Genomic DNA, 17,057 nt, shown 5'->3' with positions numbered 1-17,057 from the left:
AAAATGCGTTGGAATGCTGAAAGATGAAATTATTTTTCTTAAATTGCAGAAAATACAGAAATGAGAAAATACCCGCAAGCTGAAATGAATGTCAAAAATGTGTGAGTCACACAAAAGAGGCAGTGTGGAAAGTGAGCTGCATCATCTAACAACGCTAGAGCTGAACTAGAAAGGCATTTCCTGCTGAAAATGCGTTGGAATGCTGAAAGATGAAATTATTTTTCTTAAATTGCAGAAAATACAGAAATGAGAAAATACCCGCAAGCTGAAATGAATGTCAAGACATGTGTGAGTCACACAAAAGAGGCAGTGTGGAAACTGAACTGCATCATCTAACAACGCTAAGAGCTGAAATACAATGCGGGAGAAGCTGAAAGCTGAACTGTTAAACAGAAGAAGTAGGCCTAGGCTAGCTAGTCATAAAAAGAATATTATAGTCTTATCAGCTGAAATTATAGTTGGGATAGTAATAGCAGTAGCAGATGTGTGCATTGAGTGCGTTTACTCGGCTTTCTTAGTAGGATTCAATGTGTTGATGGAATGAAACACACAGCAGTAGGGCCGATACAGGAAGACACGGCGACACTTTGTTGCAGAAGGATGATGGTGCAAGTTTTGTCCGTGGAGCATACAACGATTAATAAAAAAGAATCATGTAGACCTTCCGAGCAGTGAACGGGACTGCACCCGTCTACATCAAGTCTCTCCTGCAGCCTTACACCCCCACCCGTCACCTACGGTCTTCTTCAGACAACCGCCTGGTGGTCCCACCGCTCAAGACCGCCCGGTCCCAACACAAGCTCTTCTCATGTCTGGCCCCCCAGTGGTGGAATCAACTCCCCACCTCCATCAGAGACACTGACTGTCTCTCCACCTTCAAGAAAAGGCTCAAGACGCACTTGTTCCGGGAGTACAACGGTACTTAGGAATGGTTCGCTTGACCCGATGTTAGTTTCCTCAAGGATCACAATGACTCTTGCTTAGAGACTTGTTGCTCTTGTGGTTAGTGGTAACTGACTTAAATTTTTGTACTCGCTGTGATATATTGTTTTTATTATTGTTGCTTGCTTTTTCCACAGGTACACTTGCACTTATAGCAGTTCATGTTGTTTAATTGTAACTTGTTTAACTACATGCTCTTATGGTTCTTCCCTTTGGCACTTATTTTTGGTTGTTCACAATGTGTGCTTCTTGTTTTGGCTACTCGCAATGTTTTGTGGCTATCTCGTTGTTATGATCAGTGACCTATGCACTTTGTAAAGCTCTCTCTTGGAAGTCGCTTTGGATAAAAGTGTCTGCTAAATGAATAAATGTAAATGTAGACGCGTTTATTGAGTAATCGCATAACTAATTACACATGTAAACGGAGTAATCGTATTATTGGCATAAACCGACAATTGCTAGTAATCGTGTTTCTCATGGTCAAGTAAACGTACCAATCACCTGTGTGAGAGACTGAGTGGTGCGTGTCTGTCGTTACGGTGATGGTGCAGCTATGATTGCTAACGCGCTGAGGGCAGAGAATAAGAGAAATGTAGCTAGAATCCACACCTCAAACAAGATAACCTAGACGCAAAACTATACGTCCAATCCAAAATATAAGGATATTTTCCGAGACCCAAGACTCTGCCGAAACCAGAGATGTCCTTTATATGTCTGTGCGGTCAGAAATACGACTCTATCGGCAGTTTCAAAATCTTGTTCCTTCTTGCTTTCTCTGACTGATTTTACTCACCTCTCCATTGAAGTTAGTGAGAGAATTTGAAAGGCTGCTCTCGCTTCAAGGCTCATAGCTGAAAATCTGTAAATGTGAGCTCTTTAGTAGTTACATTGGCTGAAAGAGGACAATTTTTCCTACATTTTAAGGTATAACTTGTTTCTGTAAGTTAAACTATATGAACGTTAGAGGAATTTGTTTGACAAATTAGTTGAATATCAGAAAAAGAGCAGCAAGCACTCTGCTGGCTGCTCATTCATAAAAATCAAGAAGGAGCAAACATTTTAATGTATTTCAAACTGTCATAATTCAAAATTGGCTGAACATTTGAAAAAGCTGAATCATTTGGGAATAGCTGAATGTCTTGTGAACATTTTAAAGGTTGAATGGTGTCTCTAGCTGAAAGTAAGCTGAAGTAGTTACGTTTGAAAGAGGAGGAAGCTTTTTAATGATTTGAAAGGATTTACCATTACTTTTAATGGGAGAATAATTTGCACAAAAACCTTAATGTCTTAAAAAGTATAAAAGTGAGAAATACCAAAAGTCATAGCCATCATCTCCTGAAGGAGCTGAACGTTTTGATACAAAAGTTGTAGGAATCGGTTAAAGTATGCAGAACGAGTTAAAGGCCAAAAAACGGCGGAAGAACTGAGAAGTTGAAAAGCAATAGTGAGAATGCTTAACAGCATTCTCACAATAAAGAGAAACAGGAAAACAATAGTGAGAATGCTTAACAGCATTCTCACAATAATAATAATAAAGAGAAACAGGAAAACAATAGTGACAATAAAGAGAAACAGGAAAACAATAGTGAGAATGCTTAACAGCATTCTCACAATAATAAAGAGAAACAGGAAAACAATAGTGAGAATGCTTAACAGCATTCTCACAATAATAAAGAGAAACAGGAAAACAATAGTGAGAATGCTTAACAGCATTCTCACAATAAAGATTCAAAGAACAATACTTGGAATGCTGAAGCAGCATTCCAACAATAGAGAAACAGGAAAACAATAGTGAGAATAAAGAGAAACTGGGAAAACAATAGTGAGAATGCTTAACAGCATTCTCACAATAATAATAAAACTAACAATAACAATAGGTTTCCTCCTTACGGAGGAATCCTAATGATGGTATTCAATGACACATCTGTGTTCTAGAAAGAGTGGTCTGGAGTCGCAGAGGTCCCATAATATCAGCTTTAATGCAGCAGTTGGAAAGTACAGAGCTCTGGGGTTGTCTACGTTTTTCTACCCGCAACAGAGTTTGGGCTGTTTCACGAAGTCCAACTGGCTATCTTTCCCTCCCCAGCATATATTTATACAGTGCAATTAAAACAGAAAGATGAAAAGAGGGTTGAGCTTGTTCTCTCGTGCATCAGGGAGTTGTTCTTGCCTACGCGTCCCACCTGCTCGGGTGCCGTCTCCACCCGGTTTCAAGGTTGTTTCTGAAAATGAAGAGATAGAGACACAAAGAACAGCCTGCTTCCCACACCCTGTGTGAGACACCATGTTTAAGCCTGAGCACACTTCTCAGATCATAAGACAGAACTTTAATAAGCACAATGCATAACTTTACTAAGCACAATATATTCTTTAGGAGGAGCTAAAAACAGAGGGTGGGGGCTTGGTCAGCACACAATTTCCAGAAAGGATGTGTGTGCGTCTTGCCAAGCTCGCGTGTGTGTCAAGTGGGGTGACCACCTGTCCCGCTTTGCGCTGTATCGCACAGCATTTTCAATATGGGACGTGCGGGACAAGGGGTGAAAATGCTGTGCGACACAACGCAAAGCGCGACAAGTGGTCACCCTAGTGTCAAGGGGCAGGATGAGTCTGAGAATTTGGAGCACGCGCGCTGTGGAGCAATTCAATTGAATTCAATAATATATTGACATATCAAGGTGAAATTGCGTATGGTACTTCAGAATGATGTCATCTTGAAGGCACAAAGGTTTGAAAAACCATCAGTCAAAATTTACATTTACATTTATTCATTTAGCAGACGCTTTTATCCAAAGCGACTTCCAAGAGAGAGCTTTACAAAGTGCATAGGTCACTGATCATAACAACGAGATAGCCACAAAACATTGCGAGTAGCCAAAACATGAAGCACACATTGTGAACAACCAAAGTAAGTGCCAAAGGGAAGAACCATACGAGCATGTAGTTAAACAAGTTACAATTAAAATTAAAAAATCAAAATGATATCTGATTTATTAACACAAAGCTATTGTGGCAATGTGGACATTTACATAAATGCACTTCTTTCAGCCATTTTGTATTGCATTCCTTATTCAATTTCACCCTATAGAAAGACATCAAATCTGTAACAATTTTCAAGTCGATTGGATCTATGGTTCATGGGGAGAAGGGTTTTGAAGGTTGTACCAAATTTGGACAGTACAGAAAAATCTATCATGGCGGACCTATGGGTTCTTGAGGCTTTTTTGTTCCCCATGAGAAATAAGGACTGTATACCAATTTTCAGGCATTTTGGAATAATGGGGTGCTGGGGAACTCACGTAGACTTTGGGCGTGGCTTACAGTGCCACCTATGGGCGTACATGGGCCATTAGCGGTCTGGGAGTAGTGAGTGACCTGGTGTATCATTGGGCCAAATTAGAAAAAATCGGGTCAAGGACTTTTTGAGCTATTGAGCCATTTAGCGGAGAAGAGGAAAAATAATAAGAATACTAACAAAAACAATAGGTTTCCTCCTACCAGAGGAACCCTAATAAGAATACTAACAAAAACAATAGGTTTCCTCCTACCGGAGGAACCCTAATAATTTATATTTATATAGCGCTTTTCTAGATACTTAAAGAAGCTTTACATGTGCGACGACAAACAAAACAATACAACAGCAAAGATATCAAAGACATAGGATCAAACAAAACAAACAGAAAAAAAGAAAACTGTGTGAAATTAGTCATGTAGTGGAGGGTAGGGAGCAGGGGTTAGCAGGTGAATGCGAGTTTGAAGAGGTGGAATAACAAACTGTGTTTGGGTTGCAGACTCCCCCCAGCCCAGTACCTCAGGCACAGCCCCCCCCTCGCTGAGGAAGAGAGGGTCGCAGACAGAGCAGCATAGGCAAAGTCTGAAGGTCCAGCACACCAACCCTGTTAGAGCAGGGGAGGAGGAGGAAATGGGGACGGAGGACAAAGGAGACGAGAGTAGGATGGAGGAGGAGGGGCAGCCAACAGAGGAACAAACTATCACACTGCAGTAACCAATGACAAAAGGTAAGTATCTATTGTTGGTGTGTTAGAAGAGGGGGGAGAAGCAGAGGGCGAGAGGAAAGGAGGGAGGAAGAAACTTGGAGATGGTTTTGTGTGAGATTTTTATTGAAGCTTTTCTGTTGGCTGTGTTACAGGAGGTGCTACTACAGAGAAGAGACCAGCTCACCTCTCCTGCCTGGGACAATTAAACACACACACATGCAGTCAAACACAGACACATCCCAGTTTCTTTTTCTAATTGTATTTTTTATCAATCAGAAGTGTAGAAAAAAATGCTGCATTGCCAAACTCATGTCCATAGCTAGGTTTCACTGACTACGTTTACATGCAGCCTCCTATCCTGTCATAATCTGAAGAGGCCATTCTGAATAAACACCTAATTCAGAATAAAGCCGTTCTGTATCAGATAAACGTGATAATTTGTTTTATATGAAAATATTAGATATATAATAGCTTTTTCAGGTTACATTATTCATGGGAATGAGCTGACACTTAGTGCATAATGCTTCTCCTTGTGAAGGGTCAGTGTGTCATTCAAAGTTCTGCTTCCATTCTGCATCTGTCAGTTCCAACTCAGCTCAACAATTTTCCACTTATTTACTCCATGCCATGACCAGGGGCCTGTACTACGAATCAAGATCAACATGCTCTGGATCACTTTCAGTTACCCGGCTACGCGAAGCGTAACAATCGCAATCACGATAAGTGGTATCACGACGGCGGTTATCAAGTCTCTAACTCAACCCAGATCTTTCCAGATCTTTCCAATCTAGAGACGTGCGCGTTCACATAAAGGGGCGGTGTTTGCACCGTATGTCCAATCGCAAACATGGACAAAACAAGAGCCGCATATTTCACGCAGGAGTAGCCAACAATAATCTTCCAAACTTTGTCTACTCCTCCTGCGTGAAATATTGTAATACAAACATATCAGGAATACAGACATATAATACAGACAAAAATCAACAAAGTCGCTGCTACCAAGCTGGCAGAAAATAGCAGACGCTGTAAATGTGTAAGCTACATGACTTATTGATATCTTGTGCCTGGGGCACAAGATGTGACCATAATTACACGTGTGCATTCCATAACGTTAAACTTTTGTTGCTGTATTATTTTAGTTGCAACCCTGGCAGTGGCAAACGATCGTGGGAGCAAATAAAAAATAAATATAAAACCATAATTCAAAACGGTAAGTAGCAGTAGGCAATACTTGCACATATTTTAAGGCCAACAAGTACAAGGCTGAATTGCCTGAGTCAGTCCCTTTTGTAGGATATTGGTATAGCTACAAAGGGCCTATAAAACAATGAAATTGCTTGCAGCCAACAGGAAGAAAAATAAGGCAAAGAAAACTGGGGGGGCCCTTCTCCACAGGACTTCACTCCTGCTGAGGAGCTGGCCCTCTCCAGCTAGCAGGGTCGCCCCATGATGGTAGCAGTGGAAGGGGGCATTTCTTCAGACCCTGGTGGCAGCAGCTCGGAAACCCAAGCATATGTATGTTTCAAGTAATCTATGTGACCATGTTCATTCAACAATTGTTTATGATATTGTAGGAGTGAAATGTATTACTGTTCTCTGCAGTGACAGGAAATACAGTGGTGTTGCTGCCACCACCCACTGTTGTCCCACTGTGCCATACAGAGGTAACAGTGAAACTAATAGTCATACGCCAGTATGTATGCCATGTGGTTGCTGAATATTGATCAAATATGCCATTTACTTTCTCAAGTGGAGGTCCAGATGATCAGGAAACTGTGTATGCCAGCTCAGAGAGCATTTTGGGGGTACACTTTTGAGTTGTATTTACCACTTGCAACACAGATGGTGAGAGTGTGTGAAGGTGTGGCTGTGATTGAAGTGTCTGTAATGACTTGCTAATGGTGGTGGTCTGAACATGAGACACAAGTCCTTACAGTGCTCATTTCAAATATGACTCAATTGATTAAATTGCTATGGTGTTAAACTCAGCAGGAAGAGGAACGTCTTCCTCCCCCTGAGCCTAGGGCCTCTACTTCAAGGCCAAGACAAAGACACAAATTATAAGCAATGAACCTTGAAACACAGTAGTCAAATGGACACCTTCAACTTTCTCCAAGTGTGCCTTGCAAAGGGACAATGTTCTTTATTTGTTTCAGGTTGGAGCAGACAATGTGAGGGCCCTGTATAAAAGAACCCTGGAGCTCGATATAGAGTATAAGAGGCTCGATATCTGTATAAGAGGCTTTTAATTAAAAAAACAAGGCTGGCTTTTCTGTGTTCCTAGGGAAGGGAGAACACAAGGATGTATTTGTTAAACTTTTTTCGACGTTTTGGTCTTTTTATACCTTTTTGTGGCTTTTTTGTTGTGCATTTTGATTCTTTTGTGGGATAGACAATAGATATGTTATCCCAGTGAATAGGGATAACATATCAACATGAAACCTCCCCAGTTGATAACTAATATTAGGTCAAATATTGTTTTCATTACTAGTTTCCTGTAAATGTATGTTTAAATGAGCAAATGATGCATTAAGTTGTAAAATATGATATAATGTGCATACATTTCCAGAACGGAAATCAGAACATTGCATGAAGACAGAATGAAAATCCTTGTTTCATTTTGTCAACATATTAGAGTCCAAAGTTTTTACAAAGGGCACTTTGGATATCTCGTTTTCATCACTCCATTAATCAGAATATGGTGGCAACAGCCATTGAAGAAAATCATTTGCAAATTGCGCGGCAGACTGTGTTCTTGCTCAGGTTCTCCGCATCACCCACACTATAAAAGTAAGTAGCGAAATAACCGAGGTGAAATCAGTTTCATATTCGAGATTCAACAGACATTCATATTCGTACCTCCGTTCAGGCTCCGCGTCATATTTAGGGACCGGGGTAAAAGAGTAGACAGTCAGAATGTTTCTTCAATATCTTTGTCAAAATCGACCATACAAACTTCAAACTTGTTGCACATTCTTCTACTACTGACTGACCAATTTGTACAACCTTTGGTTTGGTGATAAAGTTGATTATTGATTAACACATAGCCGATAAATCAACAAAAACACCAATATTTCAGTATTTCCTCAATAACTTTGTCAAAAATGAACATAGAAACTTCAGACCAGTTTCACATTATTCTACTCCTAGCTGACCAAGTTGTCCAAGATTTGGTTTGGTGATAGAGTTGATTATTGATTAATCCATAGCCAATAAATCAATAAAAACACCAATATTTCAGTATTTCCTCAATAACTTTGTCAAAAATGAACATAGAAACTTCAAACTTGTTGCAAATTCTTCTAATACTAGCAGACCAAGTTGTCCAAGCTTTGGTTTGGTGACCAAGTTGATTATTGATTAATCCATAGCCAATAAGTCAATAAAAACACCAATATTTCTGTATTTCCTCAATATCTTTGTCAAAAATGAACATAGAAACTTCAGACCTGTTTCACATTCTTCTACTCCTAGCTGAACAAGTTTTCCAAGCTTTGGTTTGGTGATAAAGTTGATTATTGATTAATCCATAGCCAATAAGTCAATAAAAACACAAATATTTCTGTATTTCCTCAATATCTTTGTAAAAAATGAACATAGAAACTTGGAACTTGTTGCACATTCTTCTAATACTAGCAGACCAAGTTGTCCAAGCTTTGGTTTGGTGATAAAGTTGATTATTGATTAACCTATAGCCAATAAATCAAGAAAAACACATTTTCCAATATTTCATCAATATCTTTGTCAACAATGATCACAGAAACTTCAAACTTGTTTCACATTCTTCTACTCCTAGCTGACCAGCTTGTCCAAGCTTTGGTTTGGTGATAAAGTTGATTATTGGATAACCTATATTGCCAATAAATCAAGAAAAACACCAATATTTCAGTATTTCCTCAATAACTTTGTCAAAAATGACCATAGAAACTTCAGACCTGTTTCACATTCTTCTACTCCTAGCTGAACAAGTTGTCCAAGCTTTGGTTTGGTGATAAAGTTGATTATTGATTAACACATAGCCGATAAATCAACAAAAACACCAATATTTCAGTATTTCCTCAATAACTTTGTCAAAAATGAACATAGAAACTTCAGACCAGTTTCACATTATTCTACTCCTAGCTGACCAAGTTGTCCAAGATTTGGTTTGGTGATAGAGTTGATTATTGATTAATCCATAGCCAATAAATCAATAAAAACACCAATATTTCAGTATTTCCTCAATAACTTTGTCAAAAATAAACATAGAAACTTCAAACTTGTTGCACATCCTTCTAATACTAGCAGACCAAGTTGTCCAAGCTTTGGTTTGGTGACCAAGTTGATTATTGATTAATCCATAGCCAATAAGTCAATAAAAACACCAATATTTCTGTATTTCCTAAATATCTTTGTAAAAAATGAACATAGAAACTTTGAACTTGTTGCACATTCTTCTAATACTAGCAGACCAAGTTGTCCAAGCTTTGGTTTGGTGATAAAGTTGATTATTAATTAACCTATAGCCAATAAATCAAGAAAAACACATTTTCCAATATTTCATCAATATCTTTGTCAACAATGATCACAGAAACTTCAAACTTGTTTCACATTATTCTACTCCCAGCTGACCAGCTTGTCCAAGCTTTGGTTTGGTGATAAAGTTGATTATTGGATAACCTATATTGCCAATAAATCAAGAAAAACACCAATATTTTAGTATTTCCTCAACAACTTTGTCAAAAATGACCATAGACACTTCAGACCTGTTTCACATTCTTCTACTCCTAGCTGACCAAGTTGTCCAAGCTTTGGTTTGGTGATAAAGTTGATTATTGATTAACACATAGCCGATAAATCAACAAAAACACCAATATTTCAGTATTTCCTCAATAACTTTGTCAAAAATGAACATAGAAACTTCAGACCAGTTTCACATTATTCTACTCCTAGCTGACCAACTTGTCCAAGCTTTGGTTTGGTGATAAAGTTGATTATTTATTAACCCATAGCCAATAAATCAACAAAAACACTAATATTTCAGTATTTCCTCAGTATATTTGCCAAAAATGAACATAGAAACTTCAGACCTGTTTCACATTCTTCTACTCCTAGCTGACCAAGTTGTCCTAGCTTTGGTGATAAAGTTGATTATTGATTAACCTATAGCCAATAAATCAAGAAAAACACATTTTCCAATATTTCATCAATATCTTTGTCAACAATGATCACAGAAACTTCAAACTTGTTTTCAATTCTTCTACTCCTAGCTGACCAGCTTGTCCAAGCTTTGGTTTGGTGATAAAGTTGATTATTGGATAACCTATATTGCCAATAAATCAACAAAAACACCAATATTTCAGTATTTCCTCAATAACTTTGTCAAAAATGAACATAAAAACTTCAGACCAGTTTCACATTATTCTACTCCTAGCTGACCAAGTTGTCCAAGCTTTGGTTTGGTGATAAAGTTGATTATTGATTAACCCATAGCCAATAAATCAACAAAAACACTAATATTTCAGTATTTCCTCAATATCTTTGTCAAAAATGAACATAGAAACTTCAGACCAGTTTCACATTCTTCTAATCCTAGCTGACCAAGTTGTCCAAGCTTTGGTTTGGTGATAAAGTTGATTATTGATTAACCTATAGCCAATAAATCAAGAAAAACACATTTTCCAATATTTCATCAATATCTTTGTCAACAATGACCACAGAAACTTCAAACTTGTTTCACATTCTTCTACTCCTAGCTGACCAGCTTGTCCAAGCTTTGGTTTGGTGATAAAGTTGATTATTGGATAACCTATATTGCCAATAAATCAAGAAAAACACCAATATTTCAGTATTTCCTCAATAACTGTCAAAAATGAACATAGAAACTTCAGACCAGTTTCACATTATTCTACTCCTAGCTGACCAAGTTGTCCAATATTTGGTTTGGTGATAAAGTTGATTATTTAGGTTAGCTATAGGTTAATAAATAATCAACTTTATCACCAAACCAAATATTGGACAACTTGGTCAGCTAGGAGTAGAATAATGTGAAACTGGTCTGAAGTTTCTATGTTCATTTTTGACAGTTATTGAGGAAATACTGAAATATTGGTGTTTTTGTTGATTTATCGGCTATGTGTTAATCAATAATCAACTTTATCACCAAACCAAAGCTTGGACAACTTGGTCAGCTAGGAGTAGAAGAATGTGAAACAGGTCTGAAGTTTCTATGGTCATTTTTGACAAAGTTATTGAGGAAATACTGAAATATTGGTGTTTTTCTTGATTTATTGGCAATATAGGTTATCCAATAATCAACTTTATCACCAAACCAAAGCTTGGACAAGCTGGTCAGCTAGGAGTAGAAGAATGTGAAACAAGTTTGAAGTTTCTGTGATCATTGTTGACAAAGATATTGATGAAATATTGGAAAATGTGTTTTTCTTGATTTATTGGCTATAGGTTAATCAATAATCAACTTTATCACCAAACCAAAGCTTGGACAACTTGGTCAGCTAGGAGTAGAAGAATGTGAAACAGGTCTGAAGTTTCTATGTTCATTTTTGACAAAGATATTGAGGAAATACTGAAATATTGGTGTTTTTATTGATTTATTGGCAATATAGGTTATCCAATAATCAACATTATCACCAAACCAAAGGTTGTACAAATTGGTCAGTCAGTAGTAGAAGAATGTGCAACAAGTTTGAAGTTTGTATGGTCGATTTTGACAAAGATATTGAAGAAACATTCTGACTGTCTACTCTTTTACCCCGGTCCCTAAATATGACGCGGAGCCTGAACGGAGGTACGAATATGAATGTCTGTTGAATCTCGAATATGAAACTGATTTCACCTGGGTAGCGAAATAACGAAACGGTATATATAGTCTGTGGGACTGTGAGCGCACGGCTTCGATGTGTCGCATTGGCAACATACGGCTCAAGAAGCTGGCAAAGATACGTAATTCCCTCTGCTGAGAATATATCTTTCATAAAGATACTCATGAGGGAATGCGAAAGGGTTTTGTCGGCCTCGCGTGGCAGGCCCCCGGTTTTTTTAATTTTTTATCCAATTTGAATTACATGGGATGTCTTATTGTCTTGTCTGTGTTTCCAGAGTTGATATAAAAATAAAGGAAAGTATATTTAATTGTGCTTTCTTTGTTAGCTAGGTAAGTGACATGATGAACTCAGATGGTCACACAGACCGGCGAGCCCGCTGCAAATAGGTAGCTAACTAGCGTAGCGTAGGAAAAATGAAACGCACATTTAAAAGCGGTGCCCAAAAGCGGCATTCAAAACTGAAAATTTCTGAATTAAATGCCAAAATTCCCAAAATTACCAATTTATTTTTCGACCAGCCGGTGAAGGATGCACTCATCTGCCAGAAGAGACAGGTGTCGTACTGTTTGCTATAGCTAACATTACTGTACCACGTAGCTAACGTTAGCCTATACTTTGACAGCTGTACTGCTCTGTCTGTGTTGTGCTTCCTAGCGTTAACAGAGCCTCCTTTCCAAGAGCCAGGAAAATTAGCCTTGCTCCTTTATTGACTTCCTATCAAGCTGACAACATTGAAATGGAGTGAAACTACAAAAAAAAGAGAAAGTAGAAAAAGTGCTTAATTATAAAATATATTACATAACTGACATTATTAGCAAACATGATAACTTATGCGACAGTAGTATCGTGCAGTTGCAGCGATTGCGTTTGACTATTTAAACATACAAAAAACATAATCAAAGTTATAAGTCATTGTATTTCAATTATGCATATTATGATAGTGTAAAACGTACAGTCATTGCTTTCGAGGCTGTCAGGTCTGGCCATCCTTAAGCATAGAAAATGAATGTGCGCGCAGTTTAGATGTAAAGAGTGTGGTAAAAGACTTTGCACACAGATTTGCTATAAAAGACGCGCACATGTGTAGGCTATTCACCTGCAAACCGTTTGAGCGTTTTTTTCTTATTGAATAAATTTCCCTCACAAGACAAGCTTGAGTTTTGATATCTTGCATTTATTACACGGCTCTTCAGAATGTTCCAAAAAGTTCAGTTGATCGCGTCGGGGTCCTGTTCGTCCCGTCGGTATTTGTATTACATTATCCGTTACATATGTGGTGGTGGTGGTGGGGGGGGGGGGGGGCTCTCAGGCTTATTCTGCGGGGGGGCCTCATGTGTTTCCGTTACGGGCCTGTCCGTCGTAGTACAGAAAACCCTGGGTTGAACCTGAAGTTACCTCGCTAACGCCAAATCTTGATTCGTAGTACAGGCCCCTGGGGCCCATTCTCCGTACGTCGCTAACTCAGTTAGCTGGATTTGATTGTTGACGATTTGTCATTATCTTGGATTGTTCGGTTCTTCGAAGCTCATCCTGGACTTGCTGTCATAGCAACAGGTCCGTAAGCTTAAACCTGCTCGGGAGCAGGTTTATTTTATGTAAACACGATTAGATTGAGGCTTTACAAGCAGAGGTGATACAGGAAGTCTGTCACAGACATGTCTTGTCCGTTTTTACTACAGGAACCTGTTGCAGAAGGTGCAAGAATAATGAGCAGAATTTAACATGAAACCGAATTAATTGCTCATTGCTTGATAGCGTTACTCCTTAAGCACAGCGCGATATGCTAGCCTATACTTTTTGAGAGGATAGCCTATCGTTTTTTTGTGAGGGTGTCATGTACATAATACATTTGTTGAAACCACATCATATGACATTAAAGATGATAAATGAAAATATGAAATATGAAAATAAAAAAAACATAGGCCTAGCTTACTGTAATAAGCGATAAACTTATGGGGGAGTCAGGTGGCTGAGCGGTGAGGGAATCGGGCTAGTAATCCGAAGGTTGCCAGTTCGATTCCCGGTCATGCCAACTGACGCTGTGTCCTTGGGCAAGGCACTTCACCCTACTTGCCTCGGGGGAATGTCCCTGTACAGTGGCGGTTCTACATTGAATTACACCCGGTTCTACATTGAATTACACCCAGGGCGAGACGCCCTTCGCGCCCCCCCCATTGAAATCAAAAGGCTGTTGTGGTAAGACCGATTATGTTCTATACAGCTAAAACAGCCTGGGGTCAAATTGATACCAAACATAATAGGAGGGTTACATGAACATGCCCTTACACGCTAAATGTCTGTTATTACATGCTATATTAATATAACTTTTAGGGAGGAACACTTTTAGTTATGACGTTAAACTATACTTTGTCACGAAATATAGTTGTAGCAAATGTTCGTCTTTGAAACTACCTACAGATTTGAAAATTCCGTTGGCTAATTACAGGGCCTAACCTAAATAATGAAAATAAATAATAACTGAACTTGTTACAGTTTTGTTGCAAAGCACACTATTATGGTGAAATGTTATCTCCTGTTTGTTGAGTTAAAACCGAAATATTGTTGTTGCATAGCAAGCATCATAGCAAAAAGGCTAACAAATGTAAGAGTTAGCCTATACCCATTTTTTTATTATTCGCCATTTCACACAATAAAAAAATAATAAAAATGTGCAGGAACTTTAGGCCTATATTTATAATATTATGAATTGTCCGTTCCATTTGGGAGACCCAGTCAGATGAGCTGTCTGTCCCTCTCCCCTTTTTTCACACAGCTTCTGTGCACGGCACCTTCTCAGCAAGCAGGGGTGCCTGCAGCTGCCTGAAGGGGGCGCCAATTTGCCAATTCCCCACACAGTGAAATGATAGAAAAGAGAAAACCGCTTCGCGGCGCAGAGATTTTTATTTATTGATTTTATGCTCGTGCGCCCCCCACGTGACATGAAAAAATGCCGCCCCGGGCGGCTGCCCGGTCCGCCCGTGCCTAAAACCGCCCCTGTCCCTGTACTTACTGTAAGTCGCTCTGGATAAGAGCGTCTGCTAAATGACTAAATGTAAACGCGTCACTCCTCTACATTTATTTTGGTCTGCTACTTTTTGCCAGCCCTCTTTCTTGGATTTTGCAGACTTTGAGGTGTTCCCTGGCGTTCTGATAAAATCTTCAAATTCGGAGTAACCTTCGAGCAAGCTGTTGCTCTGTTGGCTCTGTTGCGGAAAAAACAGGGCGCTCATTTTGGCCACGGTGCGCAGCCATAGACTTATGTGAGCAGCCAATAGCAGCGTTGCTGATCAAGGTTTCTACTATCGATACATACCCGCTTTTAGACCAACGTATAACTCAATCCAGCTACACTAATCATAAACAACAAGTGTGTTCGAAGAACCGGATTAGCCAGATCATGATAAGCAAGATGATGTCATCTTGGATGTGTCATTTGATTTCGGATGTAATAAGCGACGTACGGAGAACGGGCCCCAGATGAGATGATATGCATGTAAACATAATCAATGTGTATGTGGTGGAAAGCCAGTGATTAACCCTTTCCCTTTGCCATTTTTGCTGTGTTCTTATCAGAGTTACAGGGCTCTCAAGTGTCACGCATTGAGCGTGACAGTCACTCATTTCGGTCTTTTGTCACGCACTCCCGCCACACATTGTATTTCTCACGCGTAAAAACTATTTATAATATATTTAATATGCAGCAGCGCCCAACCGAAATGTCTCTGGCCGCGCCGCTCTCACTATGGAACCGGCAGGAATCAAGCGCGTCTCCCCTGGAGTTCTAAGTCGAGCCTGCCACTTATCAGCCAATCAAAAAACAGAAAGGCCAATAAGAAAATAGCACTATTGTATCTGGGTAAGATTTGACGCAACAACCAATGAAAAAAAGCATATCCTGGAATTTTTCACGTGATTCTGCTACAACATCTTCCGAAAGTTTCGTTCACCCACAGAGGAAACCACTGAGGCTTGAGCATCACTTTGAGCACAGTCATGATCTCCTGTTTTAATGTTACAACAAATTCCCAACTTGTTTGACACAAACAATGACAACTTGACTGCTGTTAGAAAATGTTTCCCAGATAATTAGCATCAGTTTTTCATGAGTGTCTCTAACTTATCCAACAGTTGTACAGCCTGTTCACTGACAACACCTGCTCAGAACAAGTATTCTAGGCCTAGTCATATTTTCGTTATCACACGATGACTGACATATTGTCACATTATAAACATCTCTCTCCAAATAAGCTTAATAATTGTATTAGCTCTAAATACATGTAAGTGTTTTGCATAGTCGATGTTATAGGTCACTTTTAAAATAATGTCATATTTTATAATTATATCCTGGCCATGGATGCATTAATCATTGCTGCCTTTCAAAGATGTCAGGTAAAAAGCAATTAATTAATTAATTTTGACCCCCTGAGGGGGGGAGAATGTCACTCTTGCCTGTCTTCAAAACTTGAGAGCCCTGGAGTTAGACTCAATTTATGTTGAGTAACACCAGTTTAAGAAGAAAGTCTAATCTCCAATCCAATAGTTAAATCAGGATTTTAATGTAATTTTTTTCTCTCCATTGAATCAATTGATATAAAAAAACATTCTGTTCCTAAATTCACAGATGATGATGTGAGTTGATCTCAGCGCTTGAGTTACTGCTGTGCTGACTGATCACTGTATGTGATTGGTTTGGAAACTATTGAAAACATTTTGCCTGAGACAGAGGGTGTTCCAACAGCAGTCTTTAAAATGAATCGAAATACAATACAGATTTATACTTCCCCCCTTTTTTGATTTTTATGACCAGTTGAATGTGTATGTTGGACATGATAGCAGGACACAGCTGGTGACTTTTACGTGCTCCCTACTCCCTAAACTTCAAGGACATGTTTATGTTCTTCATTCTCTGCATGATCAAGAGTACCCGCTCTGGCTCTGCGCTGGTTTGCATCTGGTCTGCATCTTGAATCATGTTTGTTGTGAGAGTCTGAGAGGAAAAGGGAAATATATTTGAAATTATGTTTGACAGTTACGGTCGTTGGCCCTTAGTAGAATAAATCAGTGATGCTGTTTGAGACCCCAGGCCTCATGACATCCCTCATCTTGATTTAACCACACCTACAGCTTGTCACCGTGTTTATAAATATTGTACATTCCAAGCAAAGGAAGGTACCTTCACTCATATTTAAGTTTCCATGAGTTCTGTGGAATAGTTATTTATTTGTTTTGTATTGTACAAAAGAGTTTATTTTCATTCAAGATCTGATTGTGAACCAACCATTAGTTGTGCTTTTTT

At 38.9% G+C, this 17,057-nt stretch overlaps 1 protein-coding gene across 2 annotated transcripts in view; it reads left to right on the top strand.

The window, feature by feature from the left end:
* Window positions 1-5,590, top strand: part of cry2 (cryptochrome circadian regulator 2) — a 58,600-nt gene extending 53,010 nt beyond the window's left edge. Inside the window, exons 11-12 of one of the 2 annotated variants that reach the window (XM_062461503.1) lie at window positions 4,731-4,958; window positions 5,090-5,590. In XM_062461503.1, the coding sequence (XP_062317487.1) occupies window positions 4,731-4,945 (215 nt within the window). In that variant the 3' untranslated portion in view covers window positions 4,946-4,958; window positions 5,090-5,590. The remainder of the gene's footprint in view (window positions 1-4,730; window positions 4,959-5,089) is intronic. The other variant, XM_062461505.1, reaches the window with a different exon arrangement.
* Window positions 5,591-17,057: the final 11,467 nt, after the last annotated feature.

The sequence above is a fragment of the Osmerus eperlanus genome, chromosome 5 (genome assembly GCF_963692335.1).
Source record: "Osmerus eperlanus chromosome 5, fOsmEpe2.1, whole genome shotgun sequence".
NCBI classification, from domain to species: domain Eukaryota; kingdom Metazoa; phylum Chordata; class Actinopteri; order Osmeriformes; family Osmeridae; genus Osmerus; species Osmerus eperlanus.
The sequence above is the reverse complement of the archived record's forward strand: the minus strand, read 5'-3'. Positions and strand labels throughout refer to the sequence as shown.